Source organism: Perissodus microlepis, chromosome 7 (genome assembly GCF_051167445.1).
Source record: "Perissodus microlepis isolate ML-2025 ecotype Zambia chromosome 7, ASM5116744v1, whole genome shotgun sequence".
NCBI classification, from domain to species: domain Eukaryota; kingdom Metazoa; phylum Chordata; class Actinopteri; order Cichliformes; family Cichlidae; genus Perissodus; species Perissodus microlepis.
In genome coordinates this window covers 13,413,647-13,435,982 of record NC_140467.1, presented here as the reverse complement: position 1 = coordinate 13,435,982, position 22,336 = coordinate 13,413,647, and the positions used below count along the sequence as shown (strand labels likewise).

At 41.3% G+C, this 22,336-nt stretch overlaps 4 protein-coding genes and 1 non-coding gene across 7 annotated transcripts in view; 3 read left to right on the top strand and 2 right to left on the bottom strand.

Moving 5' to 3' along the window:
• Positions 1–420: 420 nt before the first annotated feature.
• Positions 421–5,298, bottom strand: kbtbd4 (kelch repeat and BTB (POZ) domain containing 4). The gene is made up of 5 exons (XM_084933548.1): positions 5,188–5,298; positions 3,863–4,337; positions 3,633–3,774; positions 3,073–3,179; positions 421–2,991 (listed from the first exon to the last, which is right to left on the bottom strand). Exons 2-5 carry the CDS (start codon positions 4,322–4,324, stop codon positions 2,131–2,133), a joined length of 1,572 nt encoding a protein of 523 aa, XP_084789674.1. The 5' UTR covers positions 4,325–4,337; positions 5,188–5,298; the 3' UTR covers positions 421–2,130.
• Positions 5,299–6,287: 989 nt separating this feature from the next.
• Positions 6,288–7,385, top strand: LOC146382707 (protein FAM180A). Its single transcript, XM_084933547.1, has 3 exons — positions 6,288–6,575; positions 6,768–6,841; positions 6,933–7,385. The coding sequence occupies exons 1-3, from the start codon at positions 6,503–6,505 to the stop codon at positions 7,278–7,280; spliced, it is 495 nt and encodes a 164-aa protein (XP_084789673.1). The 5' UTR covers positions 6,288–6,502; the 3' UTR covers positions 7,281–7,385.
• Positions 7,372–14,347, bottom strand: ddb2 (damage-specific DNA binding protein 2). Of its 3 annotated transcripts, none has more exons than XM_084933546.1 (11): positions 14,220–14,347; positions 14,002–14,140; positions 13,813–13,922; positions 13,428–13,619; positions 12,639–12,805; positions 12,145–12,244; positions 9,291–9,468; positions 8,976–9,121; positions 8,005–8,160; positions 7,884–7,929; positions 7,372–7,796 (listed from the first exon to the last, which is right to left on the bottom strand). In XM_084933546.1, exons 2-11 carry the CDS (start codon positions 14,132–14,134, stop codon positions 7,552–7,554), a joined length of 1,473 nt encoding a protein of 490 aa, XP_084789672.1. In that variant the 5' UTR covers positions 14,135–14,140; positions 14,220–14,347; the 3' UTR covers positions 7,372–7,551. The 3 variants fall into 3 exon arrangements, with proteins under 3 accessions (XP_084789672.1, XP_084789671.1, XP_084789670.1); XM_084933545.1 differs by lacking the exon at positions 12,639–12,805 and adding an exon at positions 13,117–13,262 and having other exon boundaries at positions 14,002–14,136; positions 14,220–14,346; XM_084933544.1 differs by having other exon boundaries at positions 14,002–14,136; positions 14,220–14,346.
• The window catches only part of kif23 (kinesin family member 23), a 24,345-nt gene continuing 16,076 nt past the window's right edge, over positions 14,068–22,336 (top strand). The window contains exons 1-17 of the mRNA XM_084936756.1: positions 14,068–14,143; positions 14,342–14,431; positions 14,758–14,941; positions 15,189–15,255; positions 15,869–15,997; positions 17,097–17,202; positions 17,379–17,515; positions 17,618–17,730; positions 18,371–18,541; positions 18,711–18,755; positions 19,456–19,568; positions 19,835–19,956; positions 20,062–20,164; positions 20,626–20,705; positions 20,787–20,906; positions 21,002–21,161; positions 22,106–22,267. Of these exons, the coding sequence (XP_084792882.1) occupies positions 14,928–14,941; positions 15,189–15,255; positions 15,869–15,997; positions 17,097–17,202; positions 17,379–17,515; positions 17,618–17,730; positions 18,371–18,541; positions 18,711–18,755; positions 19,456–19,568; positions 19,835–19,956; positions 20,062–20,164; positions 20,626–20,705; positions 20,787–20,906; positions 21,002–21,161; positions 22,106–22,267 (1,642 nt within the window). The 5' untranslated portion in view covers positions 14,068–14,143; positions 14,342–14,431; positions 14,758–14,927. The remainder of the gene's footprint in view (positions 14,144–14,341; positions 14,432–14,757; positions 14,942–15,188; positions 15,256–15,868; positions 15,998–17,096; positions 17,203–17,378; positions 17,516–17,617; positions 17,731–18,370; positions 18,542–18,710; positions 18,756–19,455; positions 19,569–19,834; positions 19,957–20,061; positions 20,165–20,625; positions 20,706–20,786; positions 20,907–21,001; positions 21,162–22,105; positions 22,268–22,336) is intronic.
• Positions 19,611–19,708, top strand: LOC146382705 (Z30 small nucleolar RNA). Its single transcript, XR_014800946.1, has one exon. It is a non-coding gene; the product is annotated as a Z30 small nucleolar RNA (small nucleolar RNA).

Sequence of the window (22,336 nt, the reverse complement as noted above, 5' to 3'; positions counted from 1 at the left end):
ACTGCGCCCGTCTTACTGGTGCTCTTAGCTTCAATTCCTATTGCGAGTCCTTATGGAGACTCATATGTGGCCCCAGAAACCCCCACCCCTCATCTTATCGTCAGCAACTGATGCTTAGAATAGTTCACAAAGTCTGACATGTTACTGGGCTTGGGTTTCAGCTGCATAGCCTCCTGCAAAACATCAATGGGATCAAAGTTTTGGCGTCTGTGTGGTTGCTTTCTCTCCTTCAATGCCCCTTTTATCTCACAAGGACATAAACAGATAAATGTTAATTAAGTACTTTTTTTTTTTTCAGGAAAAGTTTTCCAGACCTACACAGGCACAATTTGTAAGTGCATCACTGTATCTAAACACAGGATCAATGGTAGCATTGTTAATTCATTAAAGGTTATAAATATCAAAACAACCACTCAAAGCTTGTAGCTACAGCAATATATTTAACATTTCAGATAATGGTTAACTTGAACATGTATGGTGTACATCAAAAAATACAATCTTGAGACAAGAAAATCTGAAAAGTTAAAAAACACCCTTTGTTATCATGTCTGCACACACCAACTTAAAGTGCCCGTACTATACTTTCATGTTTCCATTAACCTTCAGTCTGACACATTTAGTGCATGTAAACCTACCAGAAATGCCACATTTGTAGCCCAGGCTTCTGTTCTGTGACTTATCTTATGTAACACATAAGCATAATACCCGCCCGATGGTTAGTTTAATTTATAAAAAAAAAAAAAAAAAGAAAAGAAAAAAGAAAAAAAAAAAGGTGCCTGAATTACATCCACAATCCACCATAATTTCCTGGGAATAACAAAAAACTTTCACAAAAAATCACAAAAAACTTTCCTGGTACAATACTATTATCATAATGCAAGTATCCTCTGCAATACTTCAAATCTGTGGAACTGTAGAAAAAATAATCCTAGAAAGGCATTAAAAAGTATGAGTTATGTATTTAAGCACTGTGGTGTCAATAATAATACATGTATTATTCTTATTATTTTTATTATTACTGGCACATTGTGCTTCAAGCCTTCATTCTAGATTCAGTGGTGATTCAAACAAAATTCAGTCAAAAAACAAGAAACAAATGGACACAAAAATGAAAAGAATTAAGATTTATAATCTTTTTATAAACCTATAGTTATTAAAATCATTACGGTAAGATTTACATTTTAATGCCAATTCATTTTATTTAGCTCCCTGTGAGTTTCTTACCTATGATATATACTGTGTTATTAATATTTTGTCCCACCTTGTCATGTTCAAACTAAAACAGCTGTTGTTTTGTTTTGCTTCTTTTTAAAATAGCAAATTCCCAATCAATATTTTCTCTTCACGGCTAAAATCTTGCTAACAGCAACACTGTGTGACGAAATGTGATGACCATTCGCATACGTTGGAGCTATTGTTTAATATTTATATTTACAGATAAAATAGTCATTCAGAAAAAGTCAGATGCTGCAATATATTTTGAATATAGCTTAAGCTTTCCATAACCATTGTGGGTTATGTACATTAGGCAACTTTGCTTTGCTTTGATCATTCTAACAAACCAATCAGAGCAAAGTGGTTTTCTCCGGAGTGGGCTTTAAACAGACAGGGCAATAGTTATTGGAATGAAAAGGCCGTGTACACACTCAACATTAAAGTATGTAAACTAATTCTAGTAGACTCTGAAAACAAGTATAACATGAGCACTTTAAAAACATCTTATGATATCTGACCTACAATATCATGACACACTTACAATATAGTGAAAGATGCCTTGTGTTCATTAATATTTTTACACTGAAGCTGTTCATGCGTGTCAGTAAATGAGGAGTGCACAGAAAACAATAGATTAGTTCATCACTTTTCACAGCATCACCACAAATTAGATTCTCGGCTAAGGAGCCGACAATGAGACACGTTGTAGTACAAGCGACACACCGCTGAACTGTTGTTGTGGGGCCGGTGGTGGAGTCTGAATGGAATAAGTGACACAGCTGAGTAAATACAACTCGTGGACAAATTTCTTCACAGGACGTCTCCATGAGTGAAGTCTTGGTCAGTCAACCAACAGTCTTCCCTGATTCTCTGTGGCTGGTGTGTTGACCACAGTGTGAACGTACCGTGGAGAGGTTAGGCCAAAACAAACTGCCAGTTTGTGAGGAGGATCTTAATACCTCTGATTACGGAGACGACAGACGTCGCCGGGTTAAACTTTAAAGTATTTGCGTCTCCTTTCTTACATTTGTCTCTGAAGACGTAAATACAGCCATTACAACTGGCCACCTTCCACAGTGAAGGGACACAGCTCCACGCTTCGGGGAAGCGCAGGCGTGTGAAGCTCTCGAGCAGTGGGTTGTAACACACCAGTGAGTCTCCTTCTCCTACGATAAAAATCACGTCCATGTGGACTGCTGCGTGCATGCAGCCGGCGAACGGCAGCATGTAAGGTTTGATCTGGCACTTTTGGGAGGAGGTGTCGAAGCACTGAATGAGGCGAGAAGGCTTTGTGAAAAAATCCATGTCGTTCTCCTCCCCTCCCAGCAGGTAGATGGTGCCTCCCAGGTTGACGCCAGCAGCCCCCGACACTGCGGTGTCCAGCTGGTTGGTCTCTGTCCACATGTTGTCCTTCACTGTGTAGTAGATGACGGCATTAGAGAGCGTGTCCTGCAGCGTTTTACCTCCCAGTGAGTAGATGGCATCCTCAGTGGAGACGGACACCATAGTGTGGTGGAGGCGGTCTCTGGGAAGTGGTGCGCAACGCTCCCAGTCCATCGTGTGCATGTTGCACTTCCACATGCGCCGCGGGATAGAACCCCCCACCACATATAGGTCCCCTCCATGTTTGCAGGCTGCGGTGATCTGATGACATAAACTGTTCTGGCCGCTCACACTGATCGCATCATCCTCATCGCAGTGCAGTGACACGGCCAGAGAGTGAGTTCTCGTCTCCTCCTTGCCAATCAGGTAAATATGGACATTCTCACCAATTTCCTGAAGATGATAGAAAAGGAAACATCAGCAATGTAAATGTTTTTTAAAAATATTTTACAGCTCCATATGAGAGAAAATTACCTTAAGATTTTCTTGAAGGATGCAAGAAAACTCCTCTCTCTCAACTTTATTGTGATTTATCCATGACTCAATGGCCACTGTTGGATTCTGAGAACTTGGAACGCCATCTGAACACAAACACAAGGCATGTTTGAAACTAGATCAGAAGATGTGTTTTTTTTTCCTGTTAAAGGATCATAAAAATGTTTTCTCTGTTAAAATTGTAAAAATTTAAAAAGGCCTTTTTTTGAAGAATATCTAGATTTAGCGTTGTTTTGTTGTTGTTTTTTTCAGATTAGTTCAGGCATAGTGTTCATTATTCACACATCCTACTTTCAGGATTTAAATAAATATTAATGCATCAATTGTTGAACTCAAAGCCAATAATAATACCCTTGTTTAAAATAATAATTAGCCCTTGTCAGCAGCAGATGTCCATATTTTTATTTGATTTATTCATTTATTTTTTAATCATACATGCATCCTTTTTTTTTGCAATGCAACATTAAAATCCTAAATGTATTTTAATAAATATGTAAAAACAATTGCTAGTCTGGTGACAGAGAAGCAAAGTGTTATACCTTTGATGATATCTAGTAGTAGACAGAGGGGCAGATTTAGAAACTCTTCAGTCTGGTGCAGCTGGGCCAGGTGGATTTTAGCACAGTGCTTCGCTGCAGTATACAGCTCCTGATCACTGTGTCTGTCTGCAAGCCACATCACCTAGATGAAAAAGGAATTACTTGTATTGCAGCACCATTGCCAAGAAGCAAGGACTATGAGAACAGGTGTTACAAAAACAATAATTCACCTGCAAGCAGTTCTTGACCTCCACTGTTCGGGAGAGGAAGCGCGAGCATTCTTCAAACAGAGCAGTCAGCTGGTACATGTCCGCCATCTCATAGGTGTCCTGCAGCTCCTCCACCCTCAGTTTAATGGTACCATGGTAGATGTAGTCAATCAGCAGCTGGAAGACGGTAGCGCTGACATCCTTAAGCTCGATAATGCGGTTGTGCGACTCTTTGAGATTGGAGGTGAACATGGAGCGGAAAAAGCTGCTCTGCGCAGAGAGCACCAGGCGGTGCAGGTGAAACTCTTTGCCGTCAACGGTGATGGTGACATCAGCAAACAAGCCGTCCTCCAGGCAGAGATCCATAATACTCTTCACCACTCGGCTCGAGTGGGATCGGTCCGTGAATGTGTACCCCAGGAAGTAGTTTTCCTCGCCCACAGATCCCCCAACACTGAGGCCACCCTCCTCACTGGACTCCATCTTTTCTGCTTGCCTGTGAAAAAGTAACAAACACTGATCGACATGTTTATACTCAGATGTCAGTATATTTTCAGCATATCTAGTTAATAATAACATGCCAATTTTCTAATAAAACCTGTCAACAATGAGATGATATGGTTCAAATTTCAGTGAATGTAACTAACTAGCCTATTCGCACAAGTATATGTGAAGAGGCAATGAGTCACTTTTGGAGTATAAACTAAAAACAGATGATAAAGAAAACTCTTGAACTCTTTAAAATTAATGACTATTTGAATTATTATAACAACATAAATGTAAACCATTCTAACACGGTTAAGTATGTAACTCTGAATAGCTGTCCTATACATCCTTAAAACAGAAAGTCTTTCAGAGCGTTTACATATAACCTTGCCATTTATTTTAAGTTGCTGCCACATGCTTTGTAAATTTTATTCGTTGGCCGATTAAGTATTATTCACAAATGTTTCTAAATTGTCGCCAACATCAGGAATTTAGCGAGTTAATTCACAAATAAACAACTCAGTGAGTGCAGATACCATGCTAGCTGCTCAAAAACTCTATCAAGATGCCATTAAATGGAACGATAAAACCTTGCAGTTACATTATGTGTGAATTCATTGCATAGCAGGATGCTAGTTTCCTGAATGGCATTTACTACGTTAATCGTGTTAGCTGTGCTGCGTTCACGGATAGGATTAGCTAGCATTAGCACTAAAGCAGTTAGCAGACCACAATCCTCTGGAGCACAAATTCAACCGTAAAATTATGTCAACTGTGTTATTACTAGGGCTGTGAATGAGGCAAAAAATAAAAATAAAAACGCAAGGCTTTAAATGTGAGTAACAAACAAATACGGTTACCTTTATCTCCACTACTCTATCATTCAGAAGGAGCTAAACTGTTCACCGGAAGTAAATAAACTTTTTCAGCACGCAAATATGACACATTCACCGGCGCCAATGGGTGCTACTGCATCCCTGTGGTTAAGCTGTGTTACTGCGGTTTCTTCAACTTGCAGTCAAGTGTGTGCCACAGCCCCCTGCTGGGCCCTAAGGATACTACACGTGGGGCGCGACAACTCACTTAACATACAAAAAATTAAAACCAAAAAAATACAAAAAAATCATTCTAATTAAATGTTTACGTCAAAACGAATCCCCAAAGCCACATGGTTTACACACCTGTTTATCTATCTAATCTGCCAATCACATGGAGCAACTCATGCCATGCACTCTAGCATGTCGACGTACTCTCTCTCTCTCTCTCACAGCTATGACACTTGGGATGCTATGTACATCTGTGTGTTGTCTTGGTATGGGTGGCATGCTTCTTGAATAATATTTTCGGAGTTTGCCAGTTTCGTCTTGCCTTTTATGTTCTTCTTCTTCCTCCTTCCTTTAGGGGTCATCACAGCAGATCTGCCTCCATCTCAGCCCATCCCTAGCATCCTGTCACACCAACCATCTGCATGCCCTCACTACATCCATGAATCTTCTCTGTGGTCTTTATCTTTTCCTCCTGCCATATTCAACATCCTTTGTGCAATATATAGACTATCCCTCATCCGCATGCATTCGAACCATCTCAGCCTTGCTGACCACCAGTATTGAAACTCAACTACCTTAACTGCCTTTTCTCTTTGCAGCTTCATTGGAACAGGAGTCTCCCTGTCATTCACATACGTGTATTCTGTGTTGCTTATACTGGCAGCAACATTCGATCATGCATAATTTAAAAAAAATAGCAAGGGACACATGTGTTCCATCGAGCTGCACTTATTAATAAACAGGGTGAGCTCTGACAACTTGAATGAATGTCATCCATGCAGTGAATTCTTGCATAAAAGATTGTGAATCAGTGCAGGAATTCTGCTTACATGTGCAGAGCTGGCTGACTCACTGACAGGGAGTCCTGGTAGAGATAAGAAGTTTACACAAAAACACTAAAGTTGCCTAAAATTAGTTGCCTCTCTGAGCTCTGCTCGCTGAAAGCTTTCCATCCGTTTCTGTCTGCTCTGCATCACTGCCAACTGGCTTTTGGTCTCTTTTTCCAAGGTGGAAAAATGCACGGTATTCAGTCTAAGCTGCGCCTGCCTGAAGTCACAAAAGAGTACTAGGAAGAGTAGAGGTGAGGAGATGAGGAGTGTATTATCCGCCGATAACAATCAGAAGAAGAATGACCGCGAGCTCCCAACTGAAAATCTTCCTCCAGGTCATTTTGTGGCTTTGCTTTGAGCAGGTGTTGCAGGGTGAGTAACAGAAGGTCCGCTGGCATGGCTGTGAAGAAAAGAGAGAAATTTGAATGTTGTCACTGAATACTGCGTGCAGTTGTGCAGTATGTATCAAAATGGATGAACAGATGTTTATTTGAACCCTGACAGTTTGTCACCACTGACTAATTTGATTACAGTGCAGCTAAACTTCAGTGTTTTCCTGTTTAGATGTGGCTGAAGGCTTAAGTCCAGCTTCTCAGAACACCGACCCACTAGTTTCCAATGCAAACCTGATCTATGAGGTACTTTTCTTTGCTTTACTTAAGGCTACACTTAGGCAAGCTAAATATTACAAATAACTGATGAACATTTGTCCCCCCCCTACTCGTGCAGCTTTTGCTGGGTGGGGTGGAGCTCGATCAGGACAACAACATCGTCCTGCTCGATGAGGAGATAGCGTCGATGAGGCAGGGGCGAGCTTTTCTGTCTCTGATCAATGACAATGTTCCCAGAAGTCTGAGCTCCATGGAGCAGATGGCGGATGCACTCGAGGGCCAGAGGAGCAGACCGATGATGGAGCGGCAGTTTGAAAATGTCGTGCTGAGCATGGTGTACACTGCGCATCAGGCTTGGCACGAGAAGAGGAAAGAGAGACAAGAAGCTTGGGGTGAAGTTCTCCTCAAGCTGGCAAACATCACGGTACACGAACTCCGAGGGAATCATCTCTTCAGATATTCTTAAAATAAAGTTGCATGCAATTAACCACTTGCCTTAAATGTTTCTGGATTTTGTATTAATAAGAAATATGTAATCAAAGAATGACTCAGCCATATATGAAATGAGCATCTTTATTGTCATACAGTAAAAAAACAAAAAAAACACTGCTTTTGAACACATTTATATATATAAAGACTTTTTAAACATGCAGACAATCTCTGAACATGGATGCTCAGTAACAATGAATAAACCGCATATGAAACACAGCTTTTTAAGACCCCGGCTGTTTTATAGTTCACTTCTTCCTCATCTGTGTTTGTTTTTGTTTAGTGCGGCCCTTCTTGGTTTTAGTCTCAGTTTCTTCCAGTGAAGCTAGCTTTTTCTTAAGCTTTGCATCCACAGCAGGACCCCTCCGGTTCCCACTGGAGTGTGGCTGACTCCTCCGCTGCCCTCTTAAAACTGAGTTCAATGGTCCTTCCTGCTGAACGTGGTGATCGCCCATCGGTGACTCGTTCTGGTCCCAGACCAGCACAGTTATACCTGGGGAGTGAGCATGACAGCGCTTTAGTGGGAAGTAAATAAAAACCATGGCTGTTAATAATGTGCAGTACTTGTCCAAGTGCTCACCCATGCCAGATCCAATTGCGTCGCCCATTGGGTTGAATTTGTTGATCTGTAAAAACAGAAGCCGCGATCTTAAAATAATGAAAGTTCTAGTTCTTGATGTTTACAATGAAATGATACTCACAGATTTGATCCCTGAAGCAGTGGGATCGTACAGCTGACACACGAGCTCTGCTGTGTTGGAGTCAAAGATGTCAATGGTCCTCAGGTCGGCCCCGCAGAAGCGATCGTCGGGGTAACGGCCGGCCACAATTAGATCATACATAGGGTGCCATGTGGCCTACAGCACAATTAAAGCAGAAAAATCTGTTGTCACAAATTATATGAAAATGTTAACATCTCTCCAACAAATTCTTATACCGTATATTGATGCAAACGCCTATAGGAATTTGGCTCTTTCAAATTTATAATTTGATTTTTGCTGAAATATTTGCAACTGGAGCATTTTTTTAAATGTTATTTATATTTTAATGGTAGAAAATGCGTGTCTGCAGGAGATATATTGGTCTCAGAACCAGCTCAGTTTATGCACGTTAAAAAAAAAAAAAAATGCTGCAGTCTATCACAATGATGTCATGTTGTGGTCCACAACAGCCCCGACTATACAAAATACAACCTGTATTCATCTAAAAGATCAAAATATTTATCAAAAAGATCAGCAACCCATGATCAAAGCTGTATTTGGTTTTCATGCTCTTTGTACTTCAACCCATCCATCCACCTATCGTTCTTCTGCTTAGAACTATATTAATATAATAAATCCCAATAACAATAAATTACTAAAGCTTCTGGAAGAGTCTTCCCAAAGCTCTGACCTCAACCCTATTGAAAATCTGTGCAGTGTGCTTAAAAGCCGGGTCTGTTGTAGGAAGCCAACTGATTTAAATGAACTCTGCCGGTTCTTGCAAGAAGAGTGGTCAAATATCCAGCCAGAATACTAGTGCAGGTGTGTGTATACTTTTGACTCTGTGTAAAAATCTATAATAAACTACTTGTGCACGCAATTCTTGTTTGTTAAAGACATTAAAGATGTATATTGTACAATAATTCCAATGTGCAAAAAGAACAGTTTAAGCCCAAAGACAGGAACCAAACCTTGATGGGTGTGAGGTGCTGAAACTGCCTGTGCGGGTGCTGGATGATGTGCTGAGGCTTCGACCAATCAGAAGATGAGTAGACGCGGATCTCATTGTACTGATCTGTGGTGAGCAGCTTGGAGCAGTCCAAAGGGTTGAAATAGGCTGTGAGGAGATATGAAAATCTTTGTCAGGAGGTTTTGCAGATCTTTTAGGTTTAGAACTTAAAAATCTATCAAAGAAATGAATTAAAGACAATTAGAAAATGTTTTCTTTCTTTTTAATTTTTTTTAAAGTAGTAAGCATGAGAGGTTTTTCCATGAGGAAGTGTTACCTGAGTTGACGGCTTTCTCGTGAGGCATTTCGTACAGGAAGCTTTTCTTGTCCTTGATGTTCCTCAAGTCCCAGAGCTTTACCATGTGGTCAACTGAGGCCGTCACCAGCAACCAGTCGCATCGGGAGTTGAACTCTGCGTGGGTCACTTTGGCTTTGTGCAATTTGTCACTGAAAATCTGAAACATTAAAACAGAGCAAATAAATTAACATTAAATTGCCACAGAGGAGATTCATGGATGTAGCAAAGGAAGACTTGCACAGGAGAATGCAATCGATAGGAGTGATATGGAAGCAGATGATTGGCTTGGGCGACCCCTAAAGGGAAGGGCCGAAAGAAAAAGTGCTCTGTGTTAAATAAGAACTATAACTGATCCTTTAGTCAAAGGAGCTTGCAAAGAAAAGCGTCTGGACTTCTTTAAGTTACTTGAAGACGTTTCACCTCTCATCCGAGAAGCTTCTTCAGTTCTAAGGTCAAATGGTGGAGAGTCCCAGATATAAACCTAGTGGGAGTATCCCCCCACAGAGGGACAAAAGGACCCCCTGATGATCCTCTAATCGCCTGAGCCAAGGTGTGAAACTGGGTGTGGGTCCCAATCAGCCAGAGTTTCGGGTGTGTTCATTGTGAAACCTGGCCCCACCTTATCATGCGAATTCCTGAGGTCAGATGGCCCAGGATGTGAGTGGGCGTTAAGGCGTCTGGGAAGGGATCTCAAAGCTGGATTATAGATGGCAGAGAGTTGGTGTCGTAAACCCCCGCCTCTGTTCAAAGATGGTCGCTCACAGTGGACACAGATGGCTTCTTTCACTCCTCTTTCAAACTTCAAGCTTCTCGGATGAGAGGTGAAACGTCTTCAAGCAACCCAAAGAAGTCCAGACGCTTTTCCCTGCAAGCTCCCCCGACTACGATGACCTGGATGACCGAGAACCGAGAATAAAAACATCAAGTTCACCAGGGAAGACACAAAGGACAACTGTTTGCCTTTCCTGGACTGCGCTGTGCACATTGAAGAGAACGGCAAACTCAACATCGAAGTTTACCGGAAGCCCACACACACGGACCAGTACCTCCTCTTTGACTCCCATCACCCTTTGGAACACAAACTTGGAGTAATTAGGACCCTACACCACCGGGCAGAACATGTTCCCTCTAAGCCTGAAGGAAAAAAGAAGGAACACACACATGTAAAGGAAGCACTCAAAACGTGCGGCTATCCTAAATGGGCGTTCTTAAAGTCAGCAAAGAGGCACAGAAAAGAAGACCAGACACCAGCGAGGGAGGATAAGAAGGACAGACGCAACAACATTGTCATCCCCTATGTAGCCGGTGTATCAGAAAAACTTAGGAGAGTTTTCTCCAAGCATGACATCCCGGTGCATTTCAGACCCAGCAACACGCTCAGACAAAAACTGGTTCACCCGAAAGACAAAACGCCAAAACACAGACTTAACAATGTGGTGTATGCTGTACAGTGCAGCGAGGAATGCCCAGACCTCTACATTGGAGAGACCAAACAGCCACTTCACAAGCGCATGGCACAACACAGAAGAGCCACCTCCACAGGACAAGACTCAGCAGTCCATCTGCATCTTAAGGATAAAGGACACTCTTTCGAGGATGCCAATGTTCACATTTTGGACAGAGAGGACAGATGGTTTGAAAGAGGAGTGAAAGAAGCCATCTATGTCCACTGTGAGCGACCATCTTTGAACAGAGGCGGGGGTTTACGACACCAACTCTCTGCCATCTATAATCCAGTTTTGAGATCCCTTCCCAGACGCCTTAACGCCCACTCACATCCTGGGCCATCTGACCTCAGGAATTCGCATGATAAGGTGGGGCCAGGTTTCACAATGAACACACCCGAAACTCTGGCTGATTGGGACCCACACCCAGTTTCACACCTTGGCTCAGGCGATTAGAGGATCATCAGGGGGTCCTTTTGTCCCTCGGTGGGGGGATACTCCCACTAGGTTTATATCTGGGACTCTCCACCATTTGACCTTAGAACTGAAGAAGCTTCTCGGATGAGAGGTGAGGCGTCTTCAGGTAGCTTGAAGAGGTCCGGACGCTTTTCTTTGCAAGCTCCTTTGACTACGATGACCTGGATGACTGAGAACCTTCGCAGACATTTTGTTGTGGAAGTTTTCCATTAAATAAAGCCTGCAGACGAGCGGTGAGTGGTAGCTAATATTCTTTAATGTCTGTGGGGGTTCTCGGTCATCCAGGTCACCGTAGTCGGGGGAGCTTGCAGGGAAAAGCGTCTGGACTTCTTTGGGTTGCTTGAAGACGTTTCACCTCTCATCCGAGAAGCTTGAAGTTTGAAAGAGGAGTGAAAGAAGCCATCTGTGTCCACTGTGAGCGACCATCTTTGAACAGAGGCGGGGGTTTACGACACCAACTCTCTGCCATCTATAATCCAGCTTTGAGATCCCTTCCCAGACGCCTTAACGCCCACTCACATCCTGGGCCATCTGACCTCAGGAATTCGCATGATAAGGTGGGGCCAGGTTTCACAATGAACACACCCGAAACTCTGGCTGATTGGGACCCACACCCAGTTTCACACCTTGGCTCAGGCGATTAGAGGATCATCAGGGGGTCCTTTTGTCCCTCTGTGGGGGGATACTCCCACTAGGTTTATATCTGGGACTCTCCACCATTTGACCTTAGAACTGAAGAAGCTTCTCGGATGAGAGGTGAAACGTCTTCAAGTAACTTAAAGAAGTCCAGACGCTTTTCTTTGCAAGCTCCTTTGACTACGATGACCTAGATGACTGAGAACCTTCACAGACAACTGATCCTTTAATTTATCAAAAACAGTGAAAGCCGTCATTAAGAAAGAGGCACACACCTTTTGGCCATCCAAACCCAGAAGTAAAAGCTGCCCCGCGTTGTCTCCTGTCACGAGCATCTGTCGGCTTACAGACACGTCAACGCAGCAGTACCAAAAACTAAGAAAGAAAAGAGCTACATATAAGAATTTACAAAATAATGTTTTCCACAAATCATAGCTTTAATTGAAAATAGGATGTATTATACTACGTGACACTTCAACAAGAGATAACATTATATATGCACAATCCTCTCAGCTATCTATGTTTTCTCATTTACCTCTACTGATGTCTACCCATGCAGATAGTCATGCTTTTTGAAATCTGCCATTCATTTTTTTGTATTATAGCCCTGACAAATTTAATTTCATAAAATAGGAAAAGAAATATGAAACCTTTTTAATGCTATTAAAAAAATGTAGCAGCAGGACTCCTACAGACACAGTAGAGGGAAATGAAAGAACTTTCCATTTTTCATAATGCCGAGCATCAGTCTTCTTTGGGAGTTTCTCACCAAACATTGTGGTGACCGTGGCCGCAGTCTTGAGTTCTGGACAAAACGGTGGGTGCGCGGCCCTCAAAACTCTGTGCGGCCAGTGTGCCCTCGCCAGAGGCCACATAGACTCTAGAAAGGTCCGTGGGGCAAAACTTCATCCCTCCGATAAAGTCTCCTGCTCCGTTCTACACACACAAATACAAATGTAGGCCTGTCACCAGGCAGCAGTTATGACTACAACTACCACACAAACGTTCACACCAGCACCGGCCTTAAATCATGCTTTTTATTTGTTTTTGTTTTTTAATGTCTCTGTAAAGCACTTTGAATCACCTTGTTGTTGAATTGTGCTATATAAATAAACTTGCCTTGCCTTGATAACAAGTTCCCTTGAGAGATCTCTGAACTCTCTGTAAGAAGACTGATGCTAGACTAACCCCTAACGCTTTTCAATTTTAGTGCACAGAAGAAAAACAAGTGGACACTCCAGTCTTACTTCAGTGTTTCTGTGCTGGCAAACACTGTTAGCGTTGTCCCACTGAAATCCCGAAGTGCTGTCGTACCCCCCATAGATGAGGTGAACAGCTGAGTGGGATTTAAGTGGTTAAACTTCATGTCTGTCACTGAGTCTCCAGCCCCCATCTAACCAGAGAGCCAACAACAGTGTTTCATTAAGTACAGCTACATCGCACCGCTCTGAAATGCACCACAGCCTGAAGATGCATCTGACCTCTGTTAAAATCAGTTTGCTGAATGTCTTTTTGATCAATCGAAAGAACAAATCAAAACCATTAAACAGGAACTAACCCCTTGAATAAAGGTCTTCTTGGCAGGCGCCTCAAAGTCCCACAGATAAATGTCTCCACCCTTGGACCCCACAGCCAGAGTAGTAGGATGTGTCGGATGCCACTCAAGACAGGTGATCCTGCGGTTGAAGGGGCTGCTGCCACCGTGGAAATGATAGGATGACAGAGAGCGAACGAAAGGCTCCTGGAGACACTGGAGAGACAAAAGAGCTAGATTCACACCTGCACTGAATAAATCCAGTAAGAGGAAACTAGAGGTAACAGATGGACTATGACTCATGAACTTGCACATGTCCCTGGATTAGTTTTTTTTTTTTAATTACTATTGGAACAGGTGTGAGTATTTTGGGCAGCATTGGGGCCAGCACCACATCAGGCTCTCTTACCTGTCTCATCTGTGAGTGCAAACTCTGGCCCAGAGTGGTCTTGTAGATATAGTGCAGTATGCTCCCGTCCCAACCTCTCTTCTGGACTCCTGCAGACTTGAGAGCAGTCCCTAGAAGACACACGAACCCATTCAAGTGTCACAAAGACAGTGCTGTCACTGGACTGACGGTGTTTTCAGAGCCTCGTACCTGATTTTGACGTTTCGCCATTTTTTTTGTCTCGTAGTTTTCTGGAGAGAGTTGGACCGGAGACCCCCTCAGGTGTTTTCTTCACTTTATTCTTTGATCCAGCTGCAGCTGACTTCGTGGGCTTGCTTTTCATTTCTACCTTGTAAACACACACACACAAAACAGTTACTCGTCACAACGCACCTGTCTGCACTTCTAATGTTCATATTGCTGCTTACCTGTGATGTTTAGTGCTTTAACCCTGCAGTTTAACAGCAAGAACTTCTCTGTTTGCATAACACGACAGTACACGTGACTATGTGCTGAAAAATGTGTGTTTTGTAACTTGTGTCTGTTAAAGCTGGTGAACGGTGGGTGGCACTGTAGAGCCACCATGAAATCTCAGTGTGCACCATGTTTGGAGTTCAAACAACTCAAACTACAAAGTGAGGTAACGGCAACGAAATGCTCACAGAAGATTGCGAAGTAATTCATTGCTCAAATAAATGAAAAATGGCACGTTATGTCAATGTCATGTTAAATTATTAAACTAAATAATTTTCATAAAATATTTAAGAATTGTGTAAAACAAAGAAAGGATTTACATTTCGCTGGTAGCAGACATCAAGGACTATTTATGAAGATGAAGAATGAAAGTGGCTGAAAGACGTTTGTACATTATATTTTATATTTTACTGCATTTGCCAACTTTTTATTTATTTGTTTGTTTGTTTGTTTGTTTGTTTGTTGTTTTGTTTTTTTTGTTTTGTTTTTGAGGCGCAAGAGGCTCGGAAGTGAAGGCGGAAACACGTGTTTGCCGTTGCCAGATCCCATTGGTTGCTTCGGGTCCGTTTTGAAAAAGTCGCTGATTTGAGGCTTTGAGGCGGAGGGAAGATTCAAAACTAGACAAACAGAAACAGTGAAACCAGCACAGGCACCACGCTACGATGACGAGACAACTGTAAGTACAAGTTTATATTATATATGTCGCTGGTAGGCTGTATTGTTTATGCGTTTTACCATGTCACGAAATGGCGAATTTAAGTTTAAGGAGTTACCAACGGACGTTGACTCGCTGCTTTACCGTTAGCAGGGGGCTAATTAGCCGTCTAGCAACAGGTTTTGTTAAGCCATCACATAGTCATTAATGGCTAACGCTTACAGTGTGTTTGAATTGTTAATGACTATGTATTTATTTACTTTTACAGAAAGGGTAAAACCCCCCGCAGGCATCCTCCAAAAAAACCCTCCAGCAACCAGACGGACCCAGTTGGGGTGAGTGTCCCTGAATTCTTAAAGTTCAACTTGGCAAACAGTACAAATGTGAATCTCATACATTCCACTGGGTGGAAGAGAAAACATTCCAGTGAGGGAGTGTTTGAACCTAGAGTGGAGTAATTTACTGACAGAGTGAAAATAATTCTGGACAATTTCTCTTCAACCTGACTGTGAGCCCACAGTTTCGCTCTGCAGCCATCACTTTTCTTCCTCAAAGGCAGATTTAGACTTTTAGCAGCAGAAAGAAGAAGCTTTTGCAATAAAAGTTTCGATTGCTATCTCTCCTCAGTTTTTTGGGCCAACCAAAATTCCCCCCTTTTTGTTCTTTAAAAAAAACCCAACAGTATAAAGACTCTGGCTGTGAATAACGAGACTCCTCAGTTTCTTAATAAAAGTATGTTTAAAAGTTTCACCAAGTGGCAATAAGCTGAAACAAATGGTAGCAAAAATCCTACTGCATCCAAGAATGTCAGTCTGTTTGGTGGTTGTTATTTTTTTTTTTTTAATAGTTCATCAGATATTCTTGGGCAAATTAAATATCTTTGCAGTAGTAACGAGCTCAAAATGTACCGTTAGAGCTTGTTTTAATGTGTGTTGTTTTGTTCTTCAGGTATATTGCCGTGTGCGACCCCTGGGAGCTGAGGATGAGGAATGCTGCATTGAGGTGATCAGCAGTACCACCATCCAGATGCACACCCCGGAGGGCTTCAAAACAAACCGCAATGGAGAATACAAAGAGGTAAGAAATCCGATAAGTTTGGAGTAGTAATTGATTAAAGGTAGTGAGATTATGTGTTTCTGTCATTGTCAGGAAAAGCTGCATAAAGACTGAAACCAACAATAAGTAAATCCAGTCATAAATATTGTTTGCATCGTTGGAAATTTCGTAGCTTACTCCTGTGTCATAAAACTCTACGACTGTTAAAGACAAATTATTCCATTTTTGTTTTTCCCTCCATTGATAGAGTGCCAGGACTGGGCCTGTTTTGCCCTGATGCCCTTCTCTGTGTAATTTTACATGAGATGTAGTGATGTTGGACAGGTGGGGGCACACTTCCCAGTTTGTTGTGACTTTTGCTATCACCACTCATAGCTACAAATGCCTTGAAGACCACAATTTATTTATTTATTTTAGTTTTTTGTTCCACACCACTAGGTGTGTCTATATATCTGTTTCCCACTATCATGTGCAGTTACCTGACTGCTTCATACTTTTGCATTCTCACAGGTCTTTCAGGTAACTGCACATGATATTGGGAAACAGATATATAGACACACCTAGTGGTGTGGAACAAAAAGCTAAAAAGAGCTGTGAGAATGCAAAAGTATGAATATTAAACAGTCTTAACCATGCTAGCTAGCTACCCAGATTGACTTATTTACCATCATGTATAAAAATCAATCCCTTCTTATTCAGTCCACATCATTTTGCTGCATCTCCATATCCCAAATATAGTCTGTTATAATTTGATGTATCAATATCTGTTAAATTGTACAATGCATTGTTTATGGAGTTACTGAACTTTTGTAGATGTGGGGAACAAGGTGTTCTCAGACCAGATTAGATGACATCCTTGAAGAGTGGAGATTAGGCATTGAGAAGGAGATACGAATAGAACTACTCATCCTCTGTAATAAATGAGCATAGCTGAAGTGGTTTGTCTAGCCTTGTAGAAGGCTTCATTTCAGGCGTATCCCCAAAAATGCTGAAGAATTTAGAAAGTACAAGAGAAAAAATAACGCATGGTTGATTTTGGTCTTCCAGAACAAGCAAAGCATGCATACGTATATTTATTTATTTTATGTATTTATTTTTTGTAATCCCTTTTGGTTCACAGACACAGTACTCCTTCAAAAAAGTCTTTGGAGTTTCAGTATCACAGATGGAGCTCTTTGAGCATGTGGCGAAACCTCTTGTTGATGACCTCATCCGTGGAAAAAATGGTAAAAGCAAAGGCCACATCAGTAATATGCAATGATTATTTTAAATTACAGTAACATTTTAAATTACAGTGACCTGTTTCCCCTCTTAACAGCTGCATTTTAACCTACTTGGGAGCAAAAGGCACTTTAGCCTTGAGTTCATTATTGGCAGCTGATTTCCTCTCTGTTTGTGTCAGGTCTGCTTTTCACGTACGGGGTGACAGGAAGTGGAAAGACTTTCACCATGACAGGCTCTCCAGGCCAGGGTGGACTTCTGCCTCGCTCCCTTGACATGATTTTCAACAGTATAGGTCCTTACCAGGCCAAGAGATATGTAAGAAAATGGCACATAAAAATGGTTAATTATGTTTGGCACCAGAATAACTGAGTAATTTGCTTATTTATTAATTTAATTTCCTTTTTTCTCTTTGTTCAGGTATTTAAGACTGATGAGAAAAACAGTATTGAGATTCAGACTGAAATAGATGCTTTGTTGGAGCGCCAAAGGCGGGATAACAACTTGTCTGTTCCTAAAACACCCTCCACCAGGTAAAGGCCCATTTTACATTTTTTTTAATTATGGGTGTGAAAAGTAAGTTCACATTACTGAGAAAGATGTGGTGGAATCTGCGGTCAGCAATCCAAAAATCTACATCTCATGGTGAGATGTGCCTACTGAACTGACTTGGAGCTTTGTTGCTAAAGAAAGACTACAGCAAAATTCTGCAAAACTCCAAATCCCAATGAAATTATGCATTCAAATTTGACAATGAAGACATGCCGTACAGTCCTGCATTTCAACAGTGTAAAAGTCATGGATGACGAGAATTATCAACATATTTTTGCTCTTACACTGACTTACAAGTCAGTCCTAGGTTTATTAACTATTGCAGAGTAACTTGTGCTGCTACTGCTGTGGAGAACATGTTCAAAATTAGAGATCAAAATCAAATTGTCACCTATTGGCCAATTAATTCAAGAGTCTTTCTTACCCTTTAGGAAGAATCAGCACTGTAAAATTGATAAGACTTTCTTTCTGTGTCACTGTTTCACCTGACTGGTGATGTTAGGATAAGTGAATCTAGTTAACAGAAAGATATTTTGGGTTTGTTAAGCTTGCATTGTTGCCTCAGTTCTGAGTATAGTGGGATGTTGGTTTTAATGTGCAACTTTCTACTTTGATTTTTAGGCTAAAGGCTGATCCTGAAATTGCTGACATGATTAAGCCAGAGGAGGCCTCTAAATCAGATGGTGTGGATGACGACAGCAGCTACAGCGTCTTCGTCTCCTACGTAGAAATCTACAACAACTACATCTATGATCTCCTGGAGGAAACTCAGGAAGATGCAATCAAGCCAAAGTGAGTTAAGAAAATATAAAACAAAAGGAACACAATTCATGTGTAGAGTATGTATGTGGATCATGCTGTATCTCATTAGAGTAATAGAGTAAAATATTAGGTGTAGTTCAGTTTATTTTCTATGGCAGATTAGCCAGGAGACAAAACTGTTGTCTTTTCTTTTTACTAGGTGGAATGGTGGAGGCACACCAGTGCGCCAGAACACTGAGTTGATGTATGTGACCAGTGAATATTTGTAGCAGCCTGATTTTTAGCTGAGCTTCTGCTGTTGCATACAAATGTGCAAAAAAGTAACCTGTCAGTGTTGGAGACATTTCCTAAGTTTCACAGATGTTTTTGCTGTCATAAAAATGAGTTTTGATGATTTGACTGATTACTTTTTTTTAAAATAATAGTACACTGACTATATTTTTGGGATGATTGGTGTGCAAGATTTGAAGCTTCTCTTGTTTTTGTGTTTTTGAGCTCAAGTTATCAGTTATTTTATCTGCAAATAATTGAATTGATTATTAAAATAATCAGCTGTAGTCCAAAATTCAGAGTTACGTCATGCAAAAAGTATAAATCTGGGAGCACATTCAGTGGTAAAAAAATATGTATTTTGGACACATTCATTCTGAACCACACACAACCATGTATAACAGAGCTGCTGATGGGAGGTAATGTCTCCAGTGTTGATGAGTGTTACTTTAGCCTTGAAAATCCTTATATTCCCCCTGCTGCTTTTGGTGTTTGTTCTGGCAACGCTGAATGTTCTTACATCTGTTTGTGATGCTTTATGACTGTAACTGGTTACTTTCTGTGGCTGGAAACAACCAGCATTAATGTCTTCGACTCCCTGCAATGCTTGGTATGCAACATTTTGCAGATTGAAGGAAAAGCAGTTCCCTAATATGATTATTTTCTAAATGCAGACCGCCTCAGTCTAAAATCCTCAGAGAGGATCAGAATCACATCATGTATGTGGCCGGTTGTCTGGAGGTTGAAGTCAAATCTGCCGAGGAGGCTTTTCAAGTGTTCTGGAGAGGTGAGTTGTTCTCATATAAATGTAAAGAAAAAATAAAGTACCCTGCAGTGATGATCGTAGATGTGACTGACCTGGAATTGCTGCCCTCTGGGGTCGGCTCTGGCCAGTAAATGACCTCAGTTAATCTTCTCTCTGAGCAGGTTGTTGAGGAATGTGAATGCTCAGTATGAGTTTTGTGTCTGAAATAGTTTGGCTTTTAAATTGTGCATGACAATGTCTGGAAAGAAGTGTGGTTTTAGAAATGGCCTGTACTGTGTTTTTTCCAGGTCAAAAAAAGAGGAAGGTTGCGAACACTCGGCTGAATAGAGAGTCCAGTCGCTCCCACAGTGTGTTCATTATTAAACTGGCTCAGGCGCCTCTTGATGCAGATGGCGACAACGTTCTCCAGGTCAGCTAAAAGTTGAACCAAATTTCCCCACACCAGAGCCCTGTTGGTAACATACTTGGATAAACCATAATTGACAAATAATTTTCTTCTTAATTTGATTGTTAGGATAAGAACCAGATAAGTGTTAGTCAGCTGTGCCTGGTGGACTTGGCAGGAAGCGAGCGAACTGGCAGGACAGGGGCAGAAGGCACTCGTATACGTGAAGCAGGTTTGTTAATATTTAAATCCTTATTTTGGACAAGTTCGGTAAACTTGAAGCAGAATTGCTTGAAGTTTCGAATGCAGTGGTGACCTTTAATTTAGATAATGCTCCAAAATAATGGACATTATAAAAGTGGCTGCTGATTTGTTATCAGTTAAAATTTAGTCAATTTAGCCAAAAGTGTCCTAAAACTTCTTTTTGCTCCAGAAGAATATGCTTAAACTAGTTATACTTTACAAAACAAGATATAGAAAAAAAAAAACCCACGCATGTCTGTTAACAGATTACCTGAGTAGTAGTAGTAGTAGTTGTCACTTTCTTTTATTCCTATATGACTTATTTATGTAGCATACAAGGGCTGTCTCCTGCTGGCCTTCTGTTAAGACAAGTCCGTTGTTTATATACAAGCCTATGGACTTGCGTTTAGCTGGGGTTCATTTGAGCTTTAACCACTTTTTGCCTTTCAGGTAACATAAATCAGTCTTTGCTGAATCTGAGGACATGCATCGAGATACTTCGAGAAAACCAAATGTGTGGCACAAACAAGGTATGTGTTGCCAAACTGAAGATGGACTTGGATTGCATTTCCTGATAAAATATGTAGGTAATTGACATTTTTCTCTTCCAGATGGTCCCCTATCGAGACTCCAAAATAACCCACCTGTTTAAAAATTACTTCGATGGAGAGGGAAAAGTTAGAATGGTTGTCTGTGTCAATCCCAAGACTGATGACTATGAGGAAACCCTGGTAACTTCAACCCCCCCCCCCCACTTCGTTACTTTTTAATTACCCCCCTTTCCCCCCCCCCCCCCCGACATATAACACGTGCTCTGTTTGTGCAGCTGGTGATGCGGTTTGCAGAGATGACCCAAGAGGTGGAAGTGGCCAGGCCAGTGGACAGACCAATCTGTGGCTTTACTCCAGGCCGTCGTCATAGAAACCAGGCATTCAAAGATGAGCTGTCTCGCAGATTGGAAGAACGTGGTGGCCCCATAGATCCTGGTATGTGTGTGACACCCTGTTAATCAAAAGATTAGCCTAAATGTAAGAACACTCAACCTTTACACTCAACCTTTTAACAAGAGCAACACCAAGTGTGTAATGAGGGGTTTTCCACTTCTGCTAATTGTTGTTATATTCACTAATCACACTGGACACATTTTTGTGTGCTTCTAAATTCAGATAAAACCAAGGTTAAGCTGGATGGCATTACCTTGACCTTCAGTAACACTGTGAGGAATCTTGGGAGTAATTTTTGACCAGAATATGTCCTTTATTGCACATATTAAACACATATGTAGGACTGGTTTCTTGGATTTGTGCAATAGCTCTAAAATCAGAAAAAATAGTTCATGCATTTATGACTATGACTCTTGTAATTCATTATCATCCTGTCCCAAAAGCTCCCTGAAAAGCCTTCAGTTGATCCAGAACTCTGCAGCGAGAGTGCTAACAGCAACTAAGAAGAGGGCATATTTGTTTTTGCGGAACAAGCTCCCAGTTTGAATTTGAGATGTCATCTTTCTGCTTTTAAGATTAGGCTTAAAACTTTCTTATAGTTTGGTATTCATCTGATGACCATAAACTGTCCCTTATTATGCTGCTTAGTTATGCTGCAGTAGGCCTAGGCTGCTGTGGACATAGCAACATTTAAAGTATTATTCAGCCTTGTATTCACACTTTTAGAAAACTCTGACAACGTACTGTGTGTAAAGGTTTAATTTGAAAATGAGAGAATGCATTATTTTTCAAGAAGTTCTTTGGAAACACAAAACATGCAAATTAACAGATAAGCCAAACTCTTGCAAATGTAATTTCCATAAAAATTGAACAGAATTAATCTGATCTACTACTGTGTAAATGTTTTAACAGTGCAGTATTGTGTGTGATGATTATTAAAAACCACACAATTGCTTTAATGACTTGTGATTCCTTGTCTTCTGTAGACATGCCTGCTGCTGCAAACACTCTGATCCTCAGTCTCCCATCTCTACCCTCCTGTGAGCTGACTGACCCACATGATGACATCACGCTGCCCAGGCTGATTGAAGCCCTGAAGAACAGGCAGAGGATCAAGCAGATGCTGATGGAGGACTACAGTAAAACAGGTGTCTGTTCTCATTTTAGCTCACCTGATACTTTTTGGCTTTGAAAGATCAGTTTTTGAATAGTTGTCT

Excerpts from the sequence above, each read along its gene's own strand:
- kbtbd4 (XM_084933548.1), bottom strand. The coding sequence starts at position 4,324 with ATGGAGTCCAGTGAGGAGGGTGGCCTCAGTGTTGGGGGATCTGTGGGC. Across the intron at positions 3,775-3,862 it reads AGGTCAAGAACTGCTTGCAG|GTGATGTGGCTTGCAGACAG; the intron begins GTGAATTATTGT and ends TTTTTCATCTAG. Across the intron at positions 3,180-3,632 it reads ACTACTAGATATCATCAAAG|ATGGCGTTCCAAGTTCTCAG; the intron begins GTATAACACTTT and ends GTTTGTGTTCAG.
- LOC146382707 (XM_084933547.1), top strand. The coding sequence starts at position 6,503 with ATGACCGCGAGCTCCCAACTGAAAATCTTCCTCCAGGTCATTTTGTGG. Across the intron at positions 6,576-6,767 it reads CTTTGAGCAGGTGTTGCAGG|ATGTGGCTGAAGGCTTAAGT; the intron begins GTGAGTAACAGA and ends TTTCCTGTTTAG. Across the intron at positions 6,842-6,932 it reads ATGCAAACCTGATCTATGAG|CTTTTGCTGGGTGGGGTGGA; the intron begins GTACTTTTCTTT and ends CTACTCGTGCAG.
- ddb2 (XM_084933544.1), bottom strand. The coding sequence starts at position 14,277 with ATGCAAACAGAGAAGTTCTTGCTGTTAAACTGCAGGGTTAAAGCACTA. Across the intron at positions 14,137-14,219 it reads TAAAGCACTAAACATCACAG|AAATGAAAAGCAAGCCCACG; the intron begins GTAAGCAGCAAT and ends TTTACAAGGTAG. Across the intron at positions 12,806-13,427 it reads AGAAGACCTTTATTCAAGGG|AACGGAGCAGGAGACTTTAT; the intron begins GTTAGTTCCTGT and ends TTGTGTGTGTAG.